The 27,363-nt window shown below is 44.1% G+C and overlaps 1 protein-coding gene across 5 annotated transcripts; it reads right to left on the bottom strand.

The window, feature by feature from the left end:
• Positions 1-5,289: 5,289 nt before the first annotated feature.
• LOC118080247 (uncharacterized) lies at positions 5,290-23,052 on the bottom strand. Of its 5 annotated transcripts, none has more exons than XM_060269997.2 (14): positions 22,952-23,052; positions 20,703-21,058; positions 19,239-19,317; positions 17,677-17,803; positions 16,902-17,448; positions 16,378-16,456; positions 14,117-14,243; positions 13,179-13,728; positions 12,643-12,721; positions 11,395-11,521; positions 10,018-10,567; positions 9,479-9,557; positions 8,296-8,422; positions 5,290-7,889 (listed from the first exon to the last, which is right to left on the bottom strand). In XM_060269997.2, exons 2-14 carry the CDS (start codon positions 21,020-21,022, stop codon positions 6,964-6,966), a joined length of 3,717 nt encoding a protein of 1,238 aa, XP_060125980.2. In that variant the 5' UTR covers positions 21,023-21,058; positions 22,952-23,052; the 3' UTR covers positions 5,290-6,963. The 5 variants fall into 5 exon arrangements, with proteins under 5 accessions (XP_060125980.2, XP_088519586.1, XP_060125982.2 ...); XM_088663460.1 differs by having other exon boundaries at positions 22,932-23,008; XM_060269999.2 differs by having other exon boundaries at positions 22,942-22,998.
• Between the last annotated feature and the right edge of the window lie 4,311 nt (positions 23,053-27,363).

Here is a 27,363-nt window from a genome sequence, read left to right as displayed (position 1 = left end):
CAAGGTGCCCCATGATATTCTTGTAAAGAAGCTGGTAAAATGTGGGCTAGACAATGCTACCATTCAGTGGATTTGTAGCTGGATTACTGACCGAACCCAAAGGGTGCTCATCGGTGGCTCCTCCTCATCCTGGAAAGTAGTGACTAGTGGGGTGCCACAGGGTTCTGTCTTGGGCCCAGTCTTGTTCAACATCTTTATCAATGACTTGGATGATGGGCTTGAGGGAATCCTGAGCAAGTTTGCAGATGACACCAAGTTGGGAGGGGTGGCTAACACCCCAGAGGACAGGATCACACTTCAGAATGACCTTAACAGATTAGACAACTGGGCCAAAGCAAACAAGATGAATTTTAACAAGGAGAAATGTAAAGTACTACACTTGGGCAAAAAAAATGAAAGGCACAAATACAGGATGGGAGACACCTGGCTTGAGAGCAGTACATGTGAAAAGGATCTAGGCGTTTTGGTTGACCACAAACTTGACATGAGTCAGCAGTGTGATGCAGCAGCTAAAAAAGCCAATGCAATTCTGGGCTGCATCAATAGGAGTATAGCATCTAGATCAAGGGAAGTAATAGTACCACTGTATTCTGCTCTGGTCAGACCTCACCTGGAGTATTGTGTCCAGTTCTGGGCACCACAGTTCAAGAAGGATACTGATAAGCTGGAACGTGTCCAGAAGAGGGCAACCAAAATGGTCAAAGGCCTGGAAACGATGCCTTATGAGGAACGGCTTAGGGAGCTGGGTATGTTTAGCCTGGAGAAGAGAAGGTTAAGGGGTGATATGATAACCATGTTCAAATATATAAAAGGATGTCATATAAAGGAGGGAGAAAGGTTGTTTTCTGCTGCTCCAGAGAAGCGGACACGGAGCAACGGATTCAAACTACAAGAAAGAAAATTCCACCTAAACATTAGGAAGAACTTCCTGACAGTAAGAGCTGTTCGGCAGTGGAATTTGCTGCCAAGGAGTGTGGTGGAGTCTCCTTCTTTGGAGGTCTTTAAGCAGAGGCTTGACAGCCATCTGTCAGGAATGCTTTGATGGTGTTTCCTGCTTGGCAGGGGGTTGGACTGGATGGCCCTTGTGGTCTCTTCCAACTCTATGATTCTATGATTCTATGAACATAGTGGCCCTAATCTGGAGCCTTGCCTACAATTACAATCCTACACATGTGTAATGGGGAATAAGTACCATAGAAATCCATTGACCCTACGAAGTATACATGTTTGGGATTGTTTTTTTATAGCCAGGGTAAAATAAGTGATATGTATTTGGCTGCAGCCCCTTCATGGATCAATGCCTTGTCGTGGCGAAGGGGCTTGAATAACTCAGAGAAGCTATGAGCTATGCCATGCAGGGCCACCCAAGATGGACAGGTCATAGTGGAGAGTTTTGACTAAACGTGATCCACCTGGAGAAGGAACTGGCAAGCCACTCCAGTATCCCTGCCAAGAAAACTCCATGGACAAAGACAACAGGCATATAAAAGTTATGACGCTGGAAGATGAGCCCCTCAGGTCGGAAGGCGTCCAACATGCTACTGAGGAAGAGCGGAGGACAAGTACAAGTAGATTCAGAGCTGATGAAGCGGCTGGGCCAAAGCCGAAAGGACGCTCAGTTGCGGATATGCCTGGAAGCGAAAGGAAAGTCCGATGCTGTAAAGAAAAATATTGCATAGGAACCTGGAATGTAAGAACCATGAGTGGAGGTAAGCTGGATGTGGTCAAAAATGAGATGACAAGAATAAATATAGACATCCTGGGCATCAGTGAACTAAAATGGAAGGGAATGGGCGAATTCAGTTCGGGTGACTATCGTATCTACTACTGTGGGCAGGAATCCTGTAGTAGAAATGGAGTGGCCCTCATAGTCAACAAAAGAGTGGCAAAAGCTGTAATGGGATGCAATCTCAAAAATGACAGAATGATCTCGATACGAATCCAAGGCAGACCTTTTAACATCACAGTAATCCAAGTTTATGCACCAACTACCGGAGCTGAAGAAAGTGAAATTGACCAATTCTATGAAGACCTACAACACCTTCTAGAAATGACACCAAAGAAGGATGTTCTTCTCATTACAGGGGATTGGAATGCTAAAGTAGGGAATCAAGAGATAAAAGGAACAACTGGCAAGTTTGGCCTTGGAGTTCAAAATGAAGCAGGGCAAAGGCTAATAGAGTTCTGTCAAGAGAACAAGCTGGTCATCACAAACACTCTCTTCCAACAACACAAGAGACGACTCTACACATGGATATCACCAAATGGGCAGCATCGAAATCAGATTGATTATATTCTCTGCAGCCAAAGATGGAGCAGCTCTATACAATCAGCAAAAACAAGACCTGGAGCTGACTGTAACTCAGATCATCAGCTTCTTATAGCAAAATTCCAGCTTAAACTGAAGAAAGTAGGAAAAACCACTGGGCCAGTAAGATACAATCTGAATCAAATCCCTTATGAATACACAGTGGAAGTGAGGAACAGGTTTAAGGATTTAGATTTGGTGGACAGAGTGCCTGAAGAACTATGGATGGAGGCTCGTAACATTATACAGGAGGCAGCAACGAAAACCATCCCAAGGAAAAGGAAATGCAAGAAAGCAAAATGGCTGTCCAACGAGGCCTTACAAATAGCGGAGGAGAGGAGGCAAGCAAAATGCAAGGGAGATAGGGAAAGATACAGGAAACTGAATGCAGATTTCCAAAAAACAGCAAGGAGAGACAAGAGGGTCTTCTTAAATGAGCAATGCAAAAAAATAGAGGAAAACAATAGAATGGGGAAAACCAGAGATCTGTTCAAGAAAATTGGAGATATGAAAGGAACATTTCGTACAAAGATTACCATAATCAAGGACAAAAGTGGTAAGGACCTAACAGAAGCAGAAGACATCAAGAAGAGGTGGCAAGAATACACAGAGGAATTATACCAGAAAGACATGGAGGTTTCGTACACCCCAGGTAGTGTGGTTGCTGACCTTGAGCCAGACATCTTGGAGAGTGAAGTCAAATGGGCCTTAGAAAGCACTGCTAATAACAAGGCCAGTGGAAGTGATGATATTCCAGCTGAACTATTTAAAATTTTAAAAGATGATGCTGTTAAGGTGCTACACCCAATATGCCAGCAAGTTTGGAAAACTCAGCAATGGCCAGAGGATTGGAGAAGATCAGTCTACATCCCAATTCCAAAGAAGGGCAGTGCCAAAGAATGCTCCAACTACCGCACAATTGCGCTCATTTCACACGCTAGCAAGGTTATGCTTAAAATTCTACAAGGCAGGCTTAGGCAGTATGTGGACCGAGAACTCCCAGAAGTGCAAGCTGGATTTCGAAAGGGCAGAGGAACCAGAGACCAAATAGCAAACATGCGCTGGATTATGGAGAAAGCTAGAGAGTTCCAGAAAAACGTCTACTTCTGCTTCATTGACTATGCAAAAGCCTTTGACTGTGTCGACCACAGCAAACTATGGCAAGTTCTTAAAGAAATGGGAGTGCCTGATCACCTCATCTGTCTCCTGAGAAATCTCTATGTGGGACAAGAAGCTACAGTTAGAACTGGATATGGAACAACTGAGTGGTTCAAAATTGGGAAAGGAGTACGACAAGGTTGTATATTGTCTCCCTGCTTATTTAACTTATATGCAGAATTCATCATGCGAAAGGCTGGACTAGATGAATCCCAAACCGGAATTAAGATTGCCGGAAGAAATATCAACAACCTCAGATATGCAGATGACACAACCTTGATGGCAGAAAGCGAGGAGGAATTAAAGAACCTTTTAATGAGGGTGAAAGAGGAGAGCGCAAAATATGGTCTGAAGCTCAACATCAAAAAAACCAAGATCATGGCCACTGGTCCCATCACCTCCTGGCAAATAGAAGGGGAAGAAATGGAGGCAGTGAGAGATTTTACCTTCTTGGGCTCCTTGATCACTGCAGATGGTGACAGCAGTCACGAAATTAAAAGACGCCTGCTTCTTGGGAGAAAAGCAATGACAAACCTAGACAGCATCTTAAAAAGCAGAGACATCACCTTGCCGACAAAGGTCCGTATAGTTAAAGCTATGGTTTTTCCAGTAGTGATGTATGGAAGTGAGAGCTGGACCATAAAGAAGGCTGATCGCCGAAGAATTGATGCTTTTGAATTATGGTGCTGGAGGAGACTCTTGAGAGTCCCATGGACTGCAAGAAGATCAAACCTATCCATTCTTAAGGAAATCAGCCCTGAGTGCTCCCTGGAAGGACAGATCGTGAAGCTGAGGCTCCAATACTTTGGCCACCTCATGAGAAGAGAAGAATCCTTGGAAAAGACCCTGATGTTGGGAAAGATTGAGGGCACTAGGAGAAGGGGACGTCAGAGGACAAGATGGTTGGACAGTATTCTCGAAGCTACCAACATGAGTTTGACCAAACTGCGGGAGGCAGTGGAAGACAGGAGTGCCTGGCGTGCTATGGTCCATGGGGTCACGAAGAGTCGGACACGACTAAACGACTAAACAACAACATTTGGCTGCAGCTCTTTAAGTCCTGCAGAGAGAGAGAGAGAGAGAGAGAGAGAGAGAGAGAGAGAGAGAGAGAGAGAGAGAGAGAGAGAGAGAGAGAGAGAAGGGCCTCTGCTGCTGCCGCCCTCCCACGCCTTCACCAGGCGCAGAAGTGGCTTCAGAGGCTAGTCCTTTTGCTCAGGAGGGAGGCAGGGTGCGTGCACACCAAGGCACGCACATGCACCACTGCACCAGTGTGCGTGAGCAGAGATGGAACTTCCTTCGCTGCGTTCTCGCCCCGGAGCCAAAGACGACTGTGCTCGGCCGAGCCAGCTTGAAGGGGGGGGCGGCGATGGCTGGGGGAAGCAGCCTTGCTAACCCAGCGCAGGATTTGGAAATTTTGCCATTGTGCCATTAACAGAGAGGGAGAAGGAATCGATCGAATCTGATTTCTTTTGTTGTCCAAAGGAAAGGAAGTGAGGAAGCATGCGTACGCCACCTATGCTGGCGATTGTTAATATTAGTAGTAGTATTGTAGTAGTATTAATGTAGGTCTGACGATGGAATGCTTTGGCAGCTATAGAACAGGGGGGAACATCGTACAAATCTGTAAAAACTCAAGAGTAAAATGCCCAAAATGCTCTTGGTATTACGGTATTTTTTTGTATCTATTAAAACAATCACATTGTGGTAGGTAATCAAGTTGCTCACTTTTTGTAATGGGCTATCATCTGTTTAGAAGCATTGTGCATGATAATTTAAACAGTTTGTTTGTTTTTGAAGACAACACTTTTTGCATTGCTCTGTAGTTCATGTAAACTAAATCAGTTACGTGAGTTTATTAACACTCAGTACAGAAACAATGTACCGCAAGTGCAGCAATACAGCTATAAAAAGTGAACAGAAGGGAATTGTTCGCTTAAATACATTTATATACCACTCTGTAACTCTGAAATCAATATAACAAAATGAAACCACAATAGAAAACTGACAAAGAAATAGTTTAAAACTCAGAACTTTAACAGTGTGGAAGAACAAGAAAGCTTTTGCTTATTACCCCAAAGATGCCAGGTGAGCCTCCCTGAAAAGAGCTCCACAGGCAGGAAGTCAATGCTGCTCGTTCTTCCCCGCCAACCCCGACTGCCTCCTTAGCTCCCCCTCCAGCACCCCCCTCCCAGCCTTTTAGAGGAGGAAAACCAGGGGAAATTTTCCCCCCCATTTTCCAGCCATTTTCCTCCTCTAAAAACTAGGAACACAAAAGAGCTAAAGTTCTCATGTCCAATCAGTCACTTTCAGATCCTGGGAGTGGCGTCCTTCAAAGCAGCTTGGGAACTCCTAATCTCCTCCTCTCTTCCTTACGTTTCTGACCCTGTGCTGTTGCGGAGACGGGGCTACCACTTTCCCCTCCCCTCCTGAGCTACTGAGTCGCTGCTCCTGCTCTCTAGCGTCCGAGACCCCTTCCTCCACCATACTGAGTGCTTGCCTGTCTCTACTGCATGACGTTGCAGGACTTCCCTGGTGCTGCTCGGACCCCTCAACATCTCAGAGCCCCTGCACCACTCTGCTGGGCTATCTGCTGGCTCCTGGTGGTCACCTGACACGTGTGTTCGGCACATGTGTGACCACTGACATGCATGCAGTTTCCAGCACTGAAAAGGGAATGGAATGGGGGCGGAGCAGACTTACACACACCCCACTGATGCACATGGGGACAAGGAACGCAACTCCCACACAAACAGGGAGTTGCTTGTATACAACCATGAATGGTGGCAGAGTCTAGAGGCAGCATAGAGTGCATTGTACCACTGCCGACTGTGGCAAGGAAAAACCAGTTTTCAAAATGTTCCTCCATGTTAAAAAGGCCCTGCACATAAAAACCTAGTGCATCAGGGAGCAAGCTGGGCTAGAACCATTCTTCCTGATGTGCTAGATTTTTACTTGCCCAGAGGATTCTCATTTTAAAAAATTTAAAATGAATCTGGGAAAATAAAAATGGCAGGTCTTGCACCTTCAGTTTGAAAAGGTGCAGGCCAGTCTCTCACCACACCCAGCTACGAGCATAAGGCAGGCTATGCACTCGGGACCACTAATCACTGCTCCTGTGCTGCGTATGTGGTTTTAAAAAACACTGCCCAGAAAGCTCTCCCATCCATGATGTTCAGCAATTCGTCAACCCATGTGGAATCTGGAAGATGCTTGCCACAGTTGTGAAACACCTCAGTGTTTTCTCTCTCTCTTTATCAGTGATGGCTTGTTTCCACTGGCATTAAAGAGGCAGAAGGCAGGGAGCTCAACAGTCAATGACAGGCAGATCCAACTGATGCTAATTCCCCCCCCCCCGCCTTCCTTCCTTCCTTCCTGCTGAGCTCTACAAGGGACATCCTAAGACTATGGAGGAAGCCAACCAGCTGGCCACTCCCCAGATTGGTGGCAAGTTGAGGGCAGGTGAGGTAGGCACTGGCTGAGGGTAAACCAAAGTTGGGTCACCTCTTCTGCCAACTCTTACACCAGGAGAACCTACACTGAAGTGTGCTTTTCCCGCACTCGGTGCAGTGATGGGTCCTCCAGTGCTTGATGAGGTTGGACATCCGGATGAAGCTCTCCCCGCACACAGAGCACCGGCAGGCTTTCTCCCCGGAGTGGGCTCTCTGGTGCACCTTCAGGAAAGCTCGCTGCTGGAAGCACTTCACGCAGTCCGAATCGCACCGGTGAGGCTTCTCTCCCTGATGGTTCTTCTTGTGCGTCAGGAGGTCGATCCAATGAGAGAAAGGTTTCTTGCAATCCTGACACTTGTAGATCCTCTCGCCAATGTGGACCCTCTCGTGGGCAACCAAGTCCAAACTATCGCCGAAAGACTTCCCACAAAAGGAGCACTCATACACTTTCTCCGCTTCCGGTGGCATTTTCCGGTCTTCTGGAAGGGGAGCGTTCCAATGGAGGCTGATCCCATTCTCTTGGCCTCCTTTTCTCCCCTCAGTGCTCAGGAGGTTCTCAGGGAAGGTCCTCCTGGGTACATTTTTAGCACCTTCCCCACAAAGCAGAGCTAGGTTAGGCTTGTTCTCTTGGAAGCTGTCAACATGCTGCCGAGTCTCGGGAGTCTCATCTACTTTGGGACCCCAAAAACATTCCCCCACGGCAATATCCAGGCTTTCTCCCCGGAGTGGGCTCTCTGGGGCGCCTTCAGGAAAGCTCGCTGCTGGAAGCACTTCACGCAGTCCGAATCGCACCGGTGTGGCTTCTCTCCCTGATGGTTCTTCTTCTGCGTCAGGAGTCTCGGGATTCTCCTCCACTTTGGGACCCCAAAAACATTCCCCCATGGCGATTTCCAGGGGTGTCCTACTGTGGCTCATTTGCTTAGGTGTTCCTTGCCAAAAGGTCTCATCCGACTTGAGCGCTCCGTTGCTGTTTCCTGAAACAAACAAGAGAAATGACATGAGAAGGAGAGAGTGGGAAGGAGCCTTCAATTTTTGAAAAATAATAATAATTAAAACTAGTGTTCAGCTGATCAGTTGGTTAGATCAGGGGTAAGGAAACTGTGGTCCTTATTTGTAGTAAGGATAAAAAGCTTACTGGGAAATGATATACAATGAATTGAAAAGGATGTTTAAAATAACGTTTGTAAAAAAAAACCACACACACACACACACACACACACACACAGAGAAGCTTTTCTCTTGGAAATAATAGGGACAGAACTACCTAAATTGTATACCTCCATAGTTAAGTCAGCCTGTAACAGTATTTATCTTAGATCCAAATCTACGTAAGATGCATTAACAACAGCACCTGTCAACCAAGGGACAAGACATCCTTACCCAGAAACATTACATTTGCATAATTTTCCAGCATCACTTCCTTGTAGAGAGCTCTCTGGCAGGGGCCCAGGAGATCCCACTCCCCCTTGCTGAAATACACGGCCACCTCCTCAAAGGACACCAGCCGCTGAAAGGAAAAGATAGATTCTAATGTAGATAAAATAATAAACATATATATATATAAACATCTGACATATATAAACATCTGACATGGCTCCCAGCGTGAAAATAAAAGGGCTAACCTGGTAGCTTTATTGCTCTTGCTATTATTAAAAATGATATTTATTAATGACTTTCTACATGCAGTGGTGCCTTGGTTCTCAAACACCTTGGTTCTCAAACGCTGAAAACCTGGAAGTAAGTGTTTCGGGTTTTGAACGTTTTTCAGAAGCCAAACGTCCAATGCGGCCATCAGTTATTATTTCCGGGGTGCCTGCACTAATCAGAAGCTGTGCCTTGGTTTTCAAACATTTCGTAAATGAAATAGACTTCCAGAATGGATTAAGTTTGGCGCTTTTGTTTTTGCTATATATTTTGCATTTTTGTTTTTGAGGCTTTTTCGGTTAATTTGTTTTTGTGACTGTGTGGAACCCAATTTCACTACTGATTGATTGATTGATTGATTGTGTGACTGCGGAAATGGATAAAATACCCCCATCGAAACAATGACTATTATCAGTGCAGGTAGGGAAAAAAATAGATTTTAATTTTTATCATCTACAATACTATCTTATTTATTTTATAGTACAGTACAATGATTATTGATTTCATTTTATGGATCAATGGTCTCGTTAGATAGTAAAATTCATGTTAATTTGCTGTTTTAAAAAGTGTGGAACCAAGTGCGCCTTGGTTTTGGAACGTTTTGGTTTTGGAACAGACTTCTGGAACGGATTAAGTTTGAGAACCAAGGTATCACTGTACATCCTGAGGTATTGTACAAAACGTGATGCAAAGTGGACACCGATGGCAGAGAGCTTTGCAAAATCTAGCTAGGAAAGCTTTAATTTTTTTCACGCAAGAGACACGGTACAATTCATAGCTTAAGTTGGGTCACCTAGACATTTTGTAGCAGCAGCAGCAGCAGCAGCCAAAAAGGGGCAGCACACGTTTCCTGCAAATCTTGCAGCTCAACACAGAGGGAGGCACCCAGGCTGTGCCCCACAAGGAGCCTGCCCCTTACCTGAGATGGGTCCATGGCAGAAGTTTCCACTCCAGCTCCAGGAAGGGATGATCCACATTGGGCCTCTGATGCCATTGCTCTGTCATGGGGGGTAGAGGGAGAGAAAGAAGAGGTAAACCAGGCCATCTCTGGGACATGGCTGGAAGGAAAGCCCCAAACTGGGGGCAACTGAGAAGTGGAGTTATTCACATTTCAGCTGAACGGTGAGGGCAAGACTTTCAACCTTTTGTTTCATGGCTTTTGGACCACATAAATAAAAAGCATTTCACTTTGCCCTCCTTTTAATTTATTCCATACTAGCTGTACCAGGCCACGCGTTTCTGTGGCTCAGTCTGTAAAATGGAAAAGAAAGAAAAGAGAAAGCGTACGTTTCTAAACTGCAGCTTGGGAACTCCTAATCTCCTCCTCTCTTCCTTACGTTCCTTACGCATTGTTGCGGAGACCACTTTCCTTACCCCTCCCCTCCTGAGCTACTACTGAGTCACTGCTCCTGCTCTCTAGCGTCCAAGACCCCTTCCTCCACCATACTGAGTGCTTGCCTGTCGCTACTGCATGACGTTGCAGGACTTCCCTGGTGCTGCTCTCCCTGGTGGTTCTTCTTGTGCGTCAGGAGGTCGATGCGATGAGAGAACCGTTTCTCGCAATCCGGACACTTGTAGATCCTCTCGCCAATGTGGGCCCTCTTGTGGGCAACCAAGTCCAAACTATCGCCAAAAGACTTCCCACAAAAGGAGCACTTATACACTTTCTCCGCTTCCGGTGGCATTTTCCGGTCTTCTGGAAGGGGAATGATCCGATGGAGGCTGATCCCATTCTCTTGGCCTCCCTTCCTCCCCTCAGTGCTCAGGTGGTTCTCAGGGAAGGTCCTCCTGGGGACATATTTAGCCCCTTCCCCACAAAGCAGAGTTAGGTTAGGCTTGCTCTCTTGGAAGCTGTCAACATGCTGCCGAGTCTCGGGATTCTCCTCCACTTTGGGACCCGAAAAACATTCCCCCATGGCACTTTCCAGGGGTGTCCTACTGTGGCTCATTTGCTTAGGTGTTCCTTGCCAAAAGATCTCCACAGACTTGAGTGCTCCGTTGCTGTTTCCTGCAACAAACAAGTGAAATGACATGAGAAGGAGAGAGTGGGAAGGAGCCTTCAATTTTTGAAAAATAATAATAATTAAAACTAGTGTTCAGCTGATCAGTTGTGTAAGATGTTGTTACGGCTACTCTCGAGTAACGACTCTCCTCATCCTTGTCTTTTAAAGCGTTTTTATTGGTGCTCTTTATTTACAGTGTATTGAGCCATCGCATGCACGTCTTCTCATTCCATCTCAGAATCCGGCACTGCCCCTTTTCGCGACCGGGACCAACATAACAGCTTAGGCACAGTGAATCTCCTCCCTTTTCTCCTCCTCCTAAGTTCCGGTGTCGGGGGAAAGGGCCTGCTTTCCGTCTTTTCCCTCTCCCCCTTTCCCGTCTCTCTCTCTTCCTGCCTGTGGAGCAAGGGCTCTCCCATGCTGTCGGAGACCTGGCTCTCTGTCTCCCTTTCCTGACTGGCCCCTTCAGACCCTGTGCTATCCTGGCTGCTTGGGGACGAACTGCTCCTGATGAGAGGGGGAGGTTATCTGTATTCTCTCCCCCTTACAAGTTGGTTAGATCAGGGGTAAGGAAACTGTGGTCCTTACTTGTAGTAAGGTTAAAAAGCTTACTGGGAAATGATATATAATGAATTGAAAAGGATGTTTAAAATAACGTTTGTATAAAATTAAAAAAAGAGAAGCTTTTCTTTTGGGAATCATAGGGACAGAACTACCTAAATTGTATACCTCCATAGTTAAATCAGCCTGTAACAGTATTTATCTTAGATTCAAATCTACGTAAGATGCATTAACAACAGCACCTGTCAACCAAGGGACAAGACTTCCTTACCCAGAAACATTACATTTGCATAGTTTTCCAGCATCACTTCCTTGTAGAGAGCTCTCTGGCAGGGGCCCAGGAGATCCCACTCCCGCTTGCTGAAATACACAGCCACCTCCTCAAAGGACACCAGCCGCTGAAAGGAAAAGATAGATTCTCTACTCAGAAATGAACTCTGATGTAGAGAAAATAATAAACATATATATAAACATCTGACATATATAAACATCTGACATGGCTCCCAGCGTGAAAATAAAAGGGCTAACCTGGTAGCTTTATTGCTCTTGCTGTTATTAATAATGTTATTTATTAATCACTTTCTACATACAGTGGTACCATGGTTCTCAAACGCCTTGGTTCTCAAACACTTAAAACCTGGAGGTTTTGAAAGTTTTGGGTTTTGAACGTTTTTCAGAAGCCAAACGTCCAATGCAGCTATCAGTTATTATTTCCGGGGTGCCTGCACCAATCAGAAGCTGAGCCTTGGTTTTCAAACATTTCGGAAGTCAAATGGACTTCTGGAATGGACTAAGTTTGGCTCTCTTTTTTTTTGCTATATATTTTGTGTTTTTGTTTTTGAGGCTTTTTTGGTTAATTTGTTTTTGTGACTGTGTGGAACCCAACTCCGCTACTGACAGATTGATTGATTGTGTGACTGCGGAAACGGATAAAATACCCCCATCGAAATAATGACTATTATCAGTGCAGGTAAGAAAAAAAATTGATATTAATTTTTATCATCTACAATACTGTCTTATTTATTTTATAGTACAGTATTTTATAGTATAGCACAGATTATTGCTTTCATTTTATGGATCAATGGTCTCGTAAGATAGGAAAATTCATGTTAATTTGCTGTTTTAGGGGCTGTTTTTAAAAGTGTGGAACAGATTAATCCGTTTTGCATTACTTTCTGTGGGAAAGTGCACCTTGGTTTGGAACGCTTTGGTTTTGGAACAGACTTCTGGAACGGATTAAGTTTGAGAACCAAGGTATCACTGTACATCCTGAGGTATTGTACAAAACGTGATGCAAAGTGGACACCGATGGCAGAGAGCTTTGCAAAATCCAGCTAGGAAAGCTTTAATTTTTTTCACGCAAGAGACACCGTACAATTCATAGCTTAAGTTGGGTCACCTAGACATTTTGTAGCAGCAGCAGCAGCCAAAAAGGGGCAGCACACGTTTCCTGCAAACCTTGCAGCTCAACACAGAGGGAGGCACCCAGGCTGTGCCCCACAAGGAGCCTGCCCCTTACCTGAGATGGGTCCATGGCAGAAGTTTCCACTCCAGCTCCGGGAAGGGATGATCCACATTGGGCCTCTGATGCCATTGCTCTGTCATGGGGGGTAGAGGGAGAGAAAGAAGGGGTTAAACAGGCCATCTCTGGGACATGGCTGGAAGGAAAGCCTCAAACTGGGAGCAACTGAGAAGTGGAGTTATTCACATTTCAGCTGAACGGTGAGAGCAAGACTTTCACCCTTTGGTTTCATGGCTTTTGGACCGCATAAATAAAAAGCATTTCACTTTGCCCTCCTTTTAATTTATTCCATACTAGCTGTACCAGGCCACGCGTTTCTGTGGCTCAGTCTGTAAAATGGAAAAGAAAGAAAAGAGAAAGCGTACGTTTCTAAACTGCAGCTTTGGAACTCCTAATCTCCTTCTCTCTTCCTTACGTTCCTTACTCATTGTTGCGGAGACCACTTTCCCATCCCCTCCCCTCCTGAGCTACTGAGTCACTGCTCCTGCTCTCTAGCGTCCAAGACCCCTTCCTCCACCATACTGAGTGCTTGCCTGTCGCTACTGCATGACGTTGCAGGACTTCCCTGGTGCTGCTCTCCCTGGTGGTGGTTCTTGTGCGTCAGGAGGTCGATCCAATGAGAGAAAGGTTTCTTGCAATCCTGACACTTGTAGATCCTCTCGCCAATGTGGACCCTCTCGTGGGCAACCAAGTCCAAACTATCGCCGAAAGACTTCCCACAATAGGAGCACTTATACACTTTCTCCATTTCCGGTGGCATTTTCCGGTCTTCTGGAAGGGGAGCGTTCCAATGGAGGCTGATCCCATTCTCTTGGCCTCCTTTTCTCCCCTCAGTGCTCAGGAGGTTCTCAGGGAAGGTCCTCCTGGGTACATTTTTAGCACCTTCCCCACAAAGCAGAGCTAGGTTAGGCTTGTTCTCTTGGAAGCTGTCAACATGCTGCCGAGTCTTGGGAGTCTCATCTACTTTGGGACCCCAATAACATTCCCCCATGGCACTTTCCAGGGATGTCCTACTGTGGCTCATTTGCTTAGGTGTTCCTTGCCAAAAGGTCTCCTCAGACTTGAGTGCTCTGTTGCTGTTTCCTGAAACAAACAAGAGAAATGACATGAGAAGGAGAGAGTGGGAAGGAGCCTTCAATTTTTGAAAAATAATAATAATTAAAACTAGTGTTCAGCTGATCAGTTGGTTAGATCAGGGGTAAGGAAACTGTGGTCCATACTTGTAGTAAGGTTAAAAAGCTTACTGGGAAATGATATATAATGATTTGAAAAGGATGTTTAAAATAATGTTTGTAAAAAAAACACACACACACAAACAGAAGCTTTTCTTTTGAGAATCATAGGGACAGGACTACCTAAATTGTATACCTCCATAGTTAAGTCAGCCTGTAACAGTATTTATCTTAGATCCAAATCTACGTAAGATGCATTACCAACAGCACCTGTCAACCAAGGGACAAGACATCCTTACCCAGAAACTTTACATTTGCATAATTTTCCAGCATCACTTCCTTGTAGAGAGCTCTCTGGCAGGGGCCCAGGAGATCCCACTCCCCCTTGCTGAAATACACGGCCACCTCCTCAAAGGACACCAGCCGCTGAAAGGAAAAGATAGATTCTCTACTCAGAAATGAACTCTTATGGAGATAAAATAATAAACAGATATATAAACATCTGACATGGCTCCCAGCGTGAAAATAAAAGGGCTAACCTGGTAGCTTTATTGCTCTTGCTATTATTAATAATGTTATTTATTAATCACTTTCTACATGCAGTGGTGCCTTGGTTCTCAAACGCCTTGGTTCTCAAACGCTGAAAACCTGGAAGTAAGTGTTTCGGGTTTTGAACGTTTTTCAGAAGCCAAACGTCCAATGCGGCCATCAGTTATTATTTCCGGGGTGCCTGCACTAATCAGAAGCTGTGCCTTGGTTTTCAAACATTTCGTAAATCAAACGGACTTCCAGAATGGATTAAGTTTGGCGCTTTTGTTTTTGCTATATATTTTGCATTTTTGTTTTTGAGGCTTTTTCGGTTAATTTGTTTTTGTGACTGTGTGGAACCCAATTCCGCTACTGATTGATTGATTGATTGCGTGACTGCGGAAATGGATAAAATTTGTTGTTGTTGTTGTTTAGTCGTTTAGTCGTGTCCGACTCTTCGTGACCCCACGGACCATAGCATGCCAGCCACTCCTGTCTTGCACTGCCTCCCGCAGTTTGGTCAAACTCATGTTCGTAGCTTCGAGAACACTGTCCAACCATCTTGTCCTCTGTCGTCCCCTTCTCCTAGTGCCCTCAATCTTTCCCAACATCAGGGTCTTTTCCAAGGATTCTTCTCTTCTCATGAGGTGGCCAAAGTATTGGAGCCTCAGCTTCACGATCTGTCCTTCCAGGGAGCACTCAGGGCTGATTTCCTTAAGAATGGATAGGTTTGATCTTCTAGCAGTCCATGGGACTCTCAAGAGTCTCCTCCAGCACCATAATTCAAAAGCATCAATTCTTCGGCGATCAGCCTTCTTTATGGTCCAGCTCTCACTTCCATACATCACTACTGGGAAAACCATAGCTTTAACTATACGAACCTTTGTCGGCAAGGTGATGTCTCTGCTTTTTAAGATGCTGTCTAGGTTTGTCATTGCTTTTCTCCCAAGAAGCAGGCGTCTTTTAATTTCGTAACTGCTGTCACCATCTGCAGTGATCAAGGAGCCCAAGAAAGTAAAATCTCTCACTGCCTCCATTTCTTCCCGTTCTATTTGCCAGGAGGTGATGGGACCAGTGGCCATGATCTTGGTTTTTTTGATGTTGAGCTTCAGACCATATTTTGCGCTCTCCTCTTTCACCCTCATTAAAAGGTTCTTTAATTCCTCCTCGCTTTCTGCCATCAAGGTTGTGTCATCTGCATATCTGAGGTTGTTGATATTTCTTCCGGCAATCTTAATTCCGGCTTGGGATTCATCTAGTCCAGCCTTTCGCATGATGTCCATGGAGTTTTCTTGGCAGGGATACTGGAGTGGCTTGCCAGTTCCTTCTCCAGGTGGATCACGTTTAGTCAAAACTCTCCACTATGACCTGTCCATCTTGGGTGGCCCTGCATGGCATAGCTCATAGCTTCTCTGAGTTATTCAAGCCCCTTAGCCACGACAAGGCATTGATCCATGAAGGGGAATGGATAAAATACCCCCATCGAAACAATGACTATTATCAGTGCAGGTAGGAAAAAAATTGATTTTAATTTTTATCATCTACAATACTATCTTATTTATTTTATAGTACAGTACAATGATTATTGATTTCATTTTATGGATCAATGGTCTCGTTAGATAGTAAAATTCATGTTAATTTGCTGTTTTAGGGGTTGTTTTTAAAAGTGTGGAACGGATTAAAAAGTGTGGAACCAAGTGCACCTTGGTTTTGGAACGTTTTGGTTTTGGAACAGACTTCTGGAACGGATTAAGTTTGAGAACCAAGGTACTACTGTACATCCTGAGGTATTGTACAAAACGTGATGCAAAGTGGACACCGTTGGCAGAGAGCTTTGCAAAATCCAGCTAGGAAAGCTTTAATTTTTTTCACGCAAGAGACACGGTACAATTCATAGCTTAAGTTGGGTCACCTAGACATTTTGTAGCAGCAGCAGCAGCCAAAAAGGGGCAGCACACGTTTCCTGCAAACCTTGCAGCTCAACACAGAGGGAGGCACCCAGGCTGTGCCCCACAAGGAGCCTGCCCCTTACCTGAGATGGGTCCATGGCAGAAGTTTCCACTCCAGCTCCAGGAAGGGATGATCCAGATTGGGCCTCTGATGCCATTGCTCTGTCATGGGAGGAGAGGGAGAGAAAGAAGGGGTAAACCAGGCCATCTCTGGGACATGGCTGGAAGGAAAGCCTCAAACTGGGAGCAACTGAGAAGTGGAGTTATTCACATTTCAGCTGAACGGTGAGAGCAAGACTTTCACCCTTTGGTTTCATGGCTTTTGGACCGCATAAATAAAAAGCATTTCACTTTGCCCTCCTTTTAATTTATTCCATACTAGCTGTACGCGTTTCTGTGGCTCTGTCTGTAAAATGGGAAAAAAAAAGAGAAAGCGTACGTTTCTAAACTGCAGCTTGGGAACTCCTAATCTCCTCCTCTCTTCCTTACGTTCCTTACGCATTGTTGCGGAGACCACTTTCCATTCCCCTCCCCTCCTGAGCTACTGAGTCACTGCTCCTGCTCTCTAGCGTCCAAGACCCCTTCCTCCACCATACTGAGTGCTTGCCTGTCGCTACTGCATGACGTTGCAGGACTTCCCTGGTGCTGCTCTCCCTGGTGGGTCTTCTTGTGCGTCAGGAGGTCGATGCGATGAGAGAACCGTTTCTCGCAATCCGGACACTTGTAGATCCTCTCGCCAATGTGGGCCCTCTCGTGGGCAACCAAGTCCAAACTATCGCCGAAAGACTTCCCACAAAAGGAGCACTTATACACTTTCTCCGCTTCCGGTGGCATTTTCCGGTCTTCTGGAAGGGGAATGATCCGATGGAGGCTGATCCCATTCTCTTGGCCTCCCTTCCTCCCCTCAGTGCTCAGGAGGTTTTCAGGGAAGGTCCTCCTGGGGACATATTTAGCACCTTCCCCACAAAGCAGCAGGTTAGGCTTGCTCTCTTGGAAGCTGCCAACACGCTGCCGAGTCTCGGGATTCTCCTCCACTTTGGGACCCCAAAAACATTCCCCCATGGCACTTTCCAGGGATGTCCTACTGTGGCTCATTTGCTTAGGTGTTCCTTGCCAAAAGATCTCAACAGAATTGAGTGCTCTGTTGCTGTTTCCTGAAACAAACAAGAGAAATAACGTTTGTAAAAAAAAACCACATACACACACGTTTGTATAAAAACAACAACACAGAAGCTTTTCTTTTGGGAATCATAGGGACAGAACTACCTAAATTGTATACCTCCATAGTTAAGTCAGCCTGTAACAGTATTTATCTTAGATCCAAATCTACGTAAGATGCATTACCAACAGCACCTGTCAACCAAGGGACAAGACATCCTTACCCAGAAACTTTACATTTGCATAATTTTCCAGCATCACTTCCTTGTAGAGAGCTCTCTGGCAGGGGCCCAGGAGATCCCACTCCCCCTTGCTGAAATACACGGCCACCTCCTCAAAGGACACCAGCCGCTGAAAGGAAAAGATAGATTCTCTACTCAGAAATGAACTCTTATGGAGATAAAATAATAAACAGATATATATAAACATCTGACATATATAAACATCTGACATGGCTCCCAGTGTGAAAATAAAAGGGCTAACCTGGTAGTTTTATTGCTCTTGCTATTATTAATGTTATTTATTAATCACTTTCTACATAGAGTGGTGCCTTGGTTCTCAAATGCTGAAAACCTGGAAGTAAGTGTTTCGGGTTTTGAACGTTTTTCAGAAGCCAAACGTCCAATGCGGCCATCAGTTATAATTTCCGGGGTGCCTGCACTAATCAGAAGCTGCGCCTTGGTTTTCAAACATTTCGGAAGTCAAATGGACTTCCTGAATGGATTAAGTTTGGTGCTTTTGTTTTTGCTATATATTTTGCGTTTTTATTTTTGAGGCTTTTTCGGTTAATTTGTTTTTGTGACTGTGTGGAACCCAATTCCGCTACTGATTGATTGATTGATTGATTGTGTGACTGCGGAAATGGATAAAATACCCCCATCGAAACAATGACTATTATCAGTGCAGGTAAGGGGGGGAAATTGATTTTAATTTTTATCATCTACAATACTGTCTGATTTATTTTATAGTACAGTACAATGATTATTGATTTCATTTTATGGATCAATGGTCTTGTTAGATAGTAAAATTTGCTGTTATTTTGCATGTTAATTTGCTGTTTTAGGGGTTGTTTTTAAAAGTGTGGAACGGATTAAAAAGTGTGGAACCAAGTGCACCTTGGTTTTGGAACGCTTTGGTTTTGGAACAGACTTCTGGAACGGATTAAGTTTGAGAACCAAGGTACCACTGTACATCCTGAGGTATTGTACAAAACGTTAATTTTTATTATCTACAATACTGTCTTATTTATTTCATAGTACAGTATTTTATAGTATAGCACAGATTATTGCTTTCATTTTATGGATCAATGGTCTCGTTAGATTGTAAAATTCATGTTAATTTGCTGTTTTAGGGGCTGTTTTTAAAAGTGTGGAACAGATTAATCCGTTTTGCATTACTTTCTGTGGGAAAGTGCACCTTGGTTTTGGAACTCTTTGGTTTTGGAACAGACTTCTGGAACGGATTAAGTTTGAGAACCAAGGTACCACTGTACATCCTGAGGTATTGTACAAAACATGATGCAAAGTGGACACAACAATGGCAGAGAGCTTTGCAAAATCCAGCTAGGAAAGCTTTAATTTTTTTCTGCAGGACTGTAGATATCACGCAAGAGACACCGTACAGTTCATAGCTTAAGTTGGGTCACCTAGACATTTTGTAGCAGCAGCAGTAGCAGCAGCAGCAGCAGCAGCAGCAGAAAAGGGGCAGCACACGTTTCCTGCAAACCTTGCAGCTCAACACAGAGGGAGGCACCCAGGCTGTGCCCCACAAGGAGCCTGCCCCTTACCTGAGATGGGTCCATGGCAGAGGTTTCCACTCCAGCTCCAGGAAGGGATGATCCAGATTGGGCCTCTGATGCCATTGCTCTGTCATGGGAGGAGAGGGAGAGAAAGAAGGGGTTAAACAGGCCATCTCTGGGACATGGCTGGAAGGAAAGCCTCAAACTGGGGGCAACTGAGAAGTGGAGTTAATATTTCAAGAAATATAAGCCATACCCCGAAAATAAGACATAGTAATAGGCACAGCAGCAATGCTGGTCGCGGCAGGAGAAGGAGGGGAAAAAAATAAGACATCCCCTGAAAATAAGCCAGTGTAGTTTTTTTGTGGAAAAAATAAATTTAAGACAGTCTTATTTTCGGAGAAACACGGTAGGAGTTCGAAAGCCCGTTAAAGATAAATACAGTGGGAAGGTAAACGGTGTTTCCATGTGCTGCTCTGGTTCACCAGAAGCGGCTTTGTCATGCTGGTCATATGACCTGGAAGCTGTATGCCAGCTCCCTCGGCCAATAACGCGAGATGAGCGCCGCAACCCCAGAGTCGGTCACAACTGGACCTAATGGTCAGGGGTCCCTTTACCTTTACCTATACAATATTTTTTGTTGTTCCATTCTCTGTGTAGATATAGAGATTGTCTGGTTTGCCAACTCTAGAACACGCAACATATAATTGTCCACGTGAGAAGCAATCTGTGTCTAGATCTATACTGCATAATACTAAAGATTGGCCTTGAGATTTGTTGGTGGTGTTAGGATTCGGCATAAAATTCGGTTTAATTGATATGTATTTGTATAATTGGGAAATAATTGATGTAATATAATTGTGTTTTAATTGGAAAATTTAATAAAGAGAATTTAAAAAAGAGAGAGATTTGTTGGTGGTGATTGCAAACGCCAATCTAATTGGGAATGGTGACCGAATCGATCTGCTACTGCTTCATTCGATTTAGAATTGCGTCGTGAACAAAATTACAACACGGTTTATCTTTTGTCATATGTGCAATCAAATATTCCTAGGCTAACGCTTGAGTAGAAAGCCATTTACGATCAAATAATGCAAACTATCAATAACAGGATTGGAGAAATCTTCTTTTTAGATGCGCAAGGAAGAACTGGTAAAACGTTCCTAATTAGATTGATTCTGGCAGCAATTCGATCCCAAAATGACATAGCCTTAGCTCTTGCATCGTCTGGAATAGCTGTGACATTGTTACCAGGTGGAAGAACTGTTCATTCCGCTTAGAAATTGCCATTGAACATACAATTCATTGAAACTCCCACGTGTAACATTTCCAAAGCATCCGGCATGGGAAAAGTATTGCAGAAATGCAAACTTATTGTTTGGGATGAATGCACAATGTCACACAAAAAACCACTTGAGGCTCTTGATCAATCATTGCAAGATTTACGTGGAAACACCAGACCTTTTGGGAACGCATTAATATTGCTTGCAGGAGATTTCAGACAAACATTACCTGTAATTCCTTGATCGACGCCATTGCTGACCACGGAGTTGTGTTTGTCGGTGATCTGCTGTTTCTCGTTGACGTCTTTCAGCCACTCTCAGCCTGTCGCGATTTGAAGCGGCAGAACGCTCTCGTCGTGCTCTTAACCTTGCATTCTCAAGTCTGGCTGAACGTCGCTCTACTGTTTCCTCGGCACGTTTTTGAGCCACTCTTCGTCTTTTTCGCTCATTTGCTTTTGCCCGTTCTTCCTCCGTTTGATTTGCAATTACTCGTCGCTTTGTTTCCGCATTACGAGTATGATGACCTAAGTTTGATCTTCTGCGAGACATTATTTTGATGAACTAAAGCAAAGCAGATCGATTGCACTGAAAAAGAAAAAAGAAAGTTATAACAAAAACATATAAAACTGCAAAGCATTAAAAAAGGAAAAAACATGAACTAAAAAAACAAAGGGAAAAAATAGAAAATACTAATGAAATATTTCAATTCAAATGCAGATCAATCAACATAGCTCAATTTCACTGCCAACTGCAATGAAAAATAAGAAAAACAGTTTAAAAAGGAATGAAAAACAATGAAAGAAGAAGAAAAATAATAATATACTCACGAAATGAACAGTATGCTAAACGACACATCGTAAATCAGAACATTGAATAGGAAACGTTAAATATTTAGTATAGCGTGTGTTGCTTTTACTTCCAACCGATGGCGCTGTTTTTTTAAAAAAACATGTTTTTAAATGTCACAGGTGTGACATCTATATAATAGTTGGTATATAAAAACACGTGTGTATTCGAGTAGGAATATAAAAACGCGTGCATTCGAATGAAACGTGTCAAAATTTCAAAGCAATCGGTGAAGAACTTTCGGAGATTAAAGATTTTGAACAAACGAACAGTTACATTTTTATTTACAGTGGTACTTCTGGTTAAGAACCTAATTCGTTCCGGAGGTCCTTTCTTAACCTGAAACTGTTCTGTTAGCTAATGGGGCCTCCTGCTGCCACCACGCCACACAAGCACGATTTCTGTTCTTATCCTGAAGCAAAGTTCTTAACCTGAGGTTCTATTTCTGGGTTACCGGAGTCTGTAACCTGAAGCGTCTGTAACCTGAGGTACCAAACCACTGTAAATAGATTGTCCTGCCAGGGACTATTTTTTTCTCTCTCTCTCTCTCTCTCTCACACACACACACACACACCCTCAATCAATCCAAACATATTGATGTCGTATTTTATCCACTCCTGTTTCTACAAAGCCCTCCCATTCCCTCAAGCCTAGAGGCAAACATTGAAAACTTTCCCACGTGCAAAGGAACATAAGAAGCTTTTTAAAATATATATATATATATATACAAAAGCACAGGTGGAGTGGGGAGGGAGTAGGTATCTAATTTGAGGGTATTCACAACATGTATCTGGGGTTGTGAGCATCAACATTTAATGATGATGATGATGATGATATACCCCCCCCAATCTGGCCGGGCCTCCCCGGGTACATTTTATAAATACTGATTATGAGTGGTGGTGGGGTGGGGTGACAGAGGGAAAACCCTTTTTTCCAAACCCACCACCACCCAAGGGCCTTTCCCTTTGAAGGTGACGCGGAATCTACAACTAATTCAGAATGCGGCAGCTAGACTGGTGACTGGGAGTGGCCGCTGAGACCACATAACACCGGTCTTGAAAGACCTACATTGGCTCCCAGTATGTTTCCGAGCACAATTCAAAGTGTTGGTGCTGACCTTTAAAGCCCTAAATGGCCTCGGTCCAGTATACCTGAAGGAGCGTCTCCACCCCCATCATTCTGCCCAGACACTGAGGTCCAGCGTTGAGGGCCTTCTCGGTAGTGGCGCCTGCCCTGTGGAATGCCCTCCCATCAGATGTCAAAGAGAAAAACAACTACCAGAAATTTAGAAGACATCTGAAGGCAGCCCTGTTTAGGGAGGCTTTTAATGTTTAATAGTTTATTGTATTTTAATATCCTTCTGGAAGCCGCCCAGAGTGGTTGGGGAAGCCCAGCCACATGGGCAGGGTATAAATAATCTATTATTATTATTATTATTATTATTATTATTATTATTATTATTATTATTATTATTACTACTACTACTACTACTACTATTATTGAGAGGCTTCAAAGAGACTCGTGCAACTGTTGGGGGCGCTTCCTTTTGCAGCTGGATTTAGGCGCATCAGCCTCAACCATTAAGACGACTCCCCTCCCCTCCCCTCCCCACCGCCGCCCACCGCGTGGCACCTCGTCGCCTCTGCCGTCTCCTGTCCGCCGCTCCTCGCCTCGGAATCCCAACGACGAGCCTCTTTCCCGGTTTCAAAAATTCCTGCCTCTCTAGGAATCGCAGCTCAGTTTGTTTAACCCTCGCAGGGCTGCATCTCTCAGCTCCTCCCTGAGTGGAAGGCGGCGCTCTGCGCGCACGTCGTTCTTCGTTCCGGATGGAAAGCAAAGTTGCAGGGTTGTGGTTGCTTTTGGTGCATTTATGCATACAATTTATGCATCCGGCAAACCAGGGAGCAGCTCAGCCACAAATCATATATGTGCAAACAGATGGTAATTGAACCCAAAATTATAAATGAAAATATAATATAATGATTATTATTTGTCTCATTTTTTCAAACATGTTAACAAATAAAGGAAAGAAATGTCTGTCTCTTACAATACAGTACTACATAAATATATTCAATCTTGACCCCCCCCCCATCCCATCTATTTGGGATCTATTATCCCATCTTTGGATCTATTATGTTAAGTTTTTGCCATCACTGCATGGTCCTAATAAATTTTTGCAGAGTTCTTCAGTGATGGGTCTTTTAAAAATGTTTTTGACTGTAAGAAATTAAAGTCTGCTGTTCTTTTTGTGATTGAACATTTAGCTCGGTGAGTCTACGTTTGGTAAAGAAGCACATAAACTGCTGTCGGAAAACCAAATAATTTTATTTTTACTTTCTGAAAATGTCAGACAAAGCTTAATAATAATAATAACAATAGCAAGTACTTCGCAATCATTTTTAATGATTTCTATGCAATTTTACAAACATTTTGCTTACCAAGCAAATTATATCAATTTAACCAAAATATATTTTGAATTCTCAAGTCATGTTACAACTTTTTAGCATCTCTCATTTTTTGAATTTGAAAGTTGAAAAATTCCACACACCCTAATACCCCAGTATAGATGTACAGTGCAACTTCCTATGGCATGTCACATCACGACTCTGGGCCAAAGATCTCAAAATATCACTCCCCTGTACACAAGTTCAGGTGTAGCATGTGGTCAGTAAAAACACCATTAGGCTTGGTGATATCTGACAGTCAGGTCCTTAATCTGCCCCAGTCCACAGGAAGGTTCCACAGTCCACAGTTCTCCTACTAGTTTATCTGTCTTGTGATTCCTGATGTCAGATTTATATCCATTTATCCTTTGGTGTGAATATTTTTATTCTGCTTTTTAAAAGTTTTGTTTACCATTACTGAGTTTTACAGTTTTCTTTAACTGGGTTTTCCTAAGTTCCTAATCATTTGTTCTACTGATCTTTTTTCTTTCTCAGATGCTATGTTATTCAGACACCTTAATTAATGGAGAGGAGTTTTTCAAATGCTCATACAGTGGTACCTTGGAAGTTGAATGGAATACATTCCGGAAGTCCGTTTGACTTCCAAAATGTTCGGGAACCAAGGCGTGGCTTCTGATTGGCTGCAGGCAACGTTCAAAAACCAGAACAATCACTTCCAGTTTTCAATCGTTCGGGAGCCAAAACGTTCATCTCCCAAGGTGTTTGAAAACCAAGGTATAACTGTTCATCGGCAGCATTGTTTTAAATGAGAACAAATTCTTGAGCATCTACCCTTATGAAAGAGCTGTTTTCTTTTCAAATTTCACACATCACCCCAAAACAAAAGCCCACGTGGCACTATCTTCCTAGTGCAGAGTTTATAAAGGTGAAAAAGCCAAGTAACAACCTTTATGGAAAACTGCACGGCGTTTCCATGTGCTGCTCTGGTTTGCCAGAAGCGGCTTTGTCATGCTGCCCACATGACCTGGAAGCTGTACGCCGGCTCCCTCGGCCAATAATGCGAGATGAGCGTGCAACCCCAGAGTTGGTCACGACTGGACCTAAGGGTCAGGGGTCCCTTTACCTTTACCTTTACCCAAAACTGTAGGGAAGTTTTTGTTTTTAAGCGCTCTGCCTGGGGAAGGGAGTGGACATTTGAGAGATTCTCAAGCTTTAAAGAACTATTCCCTACCTTCCCAAAATTTTAGATCTCACAAGACAGACAGACATGCATGACCATCCTTCCATACAGAGTTTTACTTAATTGGGACCCACGTGCAAATTAGCTCTAATTGTGTGACTGCATTGTGATGTGTGTTCTCCAGTCCCCATCCGTAGTGATACAGGAGATGTAACAGAAGAACATAGTGGACCTAATCTGGAGCCTTGCCTAAGATTACAATCCTACACATGTGTAATGGGGAATAAGTACCATAGAAATCCATTGACCCTACGAAGTATACATGATTGGGATTACAGGTAGGTAGCCGTGTTGGTCTGAGTCGAAGCAAAATAAAAATAAAAAAATAAAAAAATTCTACTGATGCTACTGAAGGAATTTTTTTATGATTGGGATTGTTTTTATAGCCAGGGTAAAATAAGTGATATGTATTTGGCTGCAGCTCTTTAAGTCCTGCTGAGATTAATGGGATTTATGAGTCCTTTATAATAGAGAGGAGCTGGCGTCGGAACTTTTAGAATCTGTGAAAGTGTTGAATTTTTATTAATTTTTAAAGCGATCATAGGGTTTCCGTTGTCAGGCAATCGAGGTCAGCCCATTGTGGTGTAAGTGGTCTGGAATTCACACCTTTTGTGTTATCTTATCTCCCCTGTCAGCGGGCTGTTGCCGCTTAGCTCCTGGGTTTTGGAGTGCAAAAGGTGAAAGCGTTTCCCTTTTACAAGATTAACTGGTTACAGGTAGGTAGCCGTGTTGGTCTGGGTCGAAGTAAAATAAAAAAATTCCTTCAGTAGCACCTTAAAGACCAACTAAGTTTTTATTTTGGTATGAGCTTTCGTGTGCATGCACACTTCTTCAGATACAAGATTAACTGTTCACTTTCCCTTTGACTGGATTTACTGTTTGAAGTGTATTTGACAGATCCCAAGGCTGTTTTCCCAAGGCAGTGGGAAGGGAACTGGAGTTTAATAATGGGAGCGATGAGAGCACCCCTCTCTCCCGTTTTAATCACTGGCTGCTTGTTTATTTCAGTGGGGACCCTCCCACAGCAGACTCTCCTCCTCCTCCTCTGCAAAGCTACCCAGAGAGCAGAGAGAGGAGGCACTGGGAGGGCAGAGGAGACAGAGAGACAGAGAGACAGAGAGACAGAGAGACAGAGAGAGAGAGAGAGAGAGAGAGAGAGAGAGAGAGAGAGAGAGAGAGAGAGAGAGAGAGAGAGAGAGAGAGAGAGAGAGAGAGAGAGAGAGAGAGAGAGAGAGAGAGAGAGAGAGAAGGGCCGCTGCTGCTGCCGCCCTCCCTTGCCTTCACCAGGCGCAGAAGTGGCTTCAGAGGCTAGTCCTTTCGCTCAGGAGGGAGGCATGGCGCGCGCACACCAAGGCACGCACATGCACCACTGCTTACTACCAGTGTGCGTGAGCAGAGATGAAACTTCCTTCGCTGCGTTCCCGCCCCGGAGCCAAAGACAACTGTGCTCGGCTGAGCCAGCTTGAAGGGGGGGAGGGGCGATGGCTGGGGGAAGCAGCCTTGCTAAGCCAGCGCAGGATTTGGAAATGTGGCCATTGTGCCATTAACAGAGAGGGAGAAGGAATCGCTCAGATCTGATTTCTTTTGTTGTCCAAAGGAAAGGAAGTGAGGAAGCATGCGTACGCCACCTATGCTGGCGATTGTTAATATTAGTAGTAGTATTGTAGTAGTATTAATGTAGGTCTGACGATGGAATGCTTTGGCAGCTATAGAACGGGGGGGGGGGGGCGACATCGTACAAATCTGTAAAAACTCAAGAGTAAAATGCCCAGTTATGCAAACCTGAAAAGTCATATATTAAACGTCTGAGAATAAATCTGTTCATTTTCGAGTACAGTACAGACAACAATGATGGCTTTGAACATCGGCCTTTGCTTTTTAAACTGGTCTCACACACCTCTGCTGCTTTTGGTTCTAGGTGTTCCTTACAAGGCTCATGTAGTGACATGCAAATTGTGCAGGTCCTTGTCTGCTCAAATCCTCTATATGGTCTCTTGTAATTTTAAGTTCTTCTATTTACCCCCTTGATATGGTGGTGTGCCCTAAATCTGATTGTAAAGGAATGTGTACATTGGTAAACAATATGTCATGTGCTGCAGCTGAAAGGCAATAAAAACAGCTGAACTTAGTAAAACACACACACACACACACACACACACACACACACACAAAACTATCAGGATGTTTAGGGAGCCTAGGATTGTGAGGCCATTCTCTGCTCTTGGTATTACGGTATTTTTTTGTATCTATAAAAGCAATCACATTGTGGTAGGTAATCAAGTTGCTCACTTTTTGTAATGGGCTATCATCTGTTTAGAAGCATTGTGCATGATAATTTAAACCGGTGTATTTACAGTTTGTTTGCTTTTGAAGACAACACTTTTTGCATTGCTCTGCAG

This window comes from Zootoca vivipara, chromosome 2, assembly GCF_965207765.1.
Source record: "Zootoca vivipara chromosome 2, rZooViv2.hap1.1, whole genome shotgun sequence".
Lineage (NCBI taxonomy): Eukaryota > Metazoa > Chordata > Lepidosauria > Squamata > Lacertidae > Zootoca > Zootoca vivipara.
The sequence above is the reverse complement of the archived record's forward strand: the minus strand, read 5'-3'. Positions and strand labels throughout refer to the sequence as shown.

Coding starts and splice junctions, on each gene's coding strand:
- LOC118080247 (XM_060269997.2), bottom strand. CDS start 21,022: ATGTCTCGCAGAAGATCAAACTTAGGTCATCATACTCGTAATGCGGAA. Junction 12,722..13,178: donor ACGTCATGCAGTAGCGACAG/GCAAGCACTCAG, acceptor CCCCCATGACAG/AGCAATGGCATCAGAGGCCC. Junction 10,568..11,394: donor TGCAAATGTAATGTTTCTGG/GTAAGGAAGTCT, acceptor TGTTTGTTGCAG/GAAACAGCAACGGAGCACTC.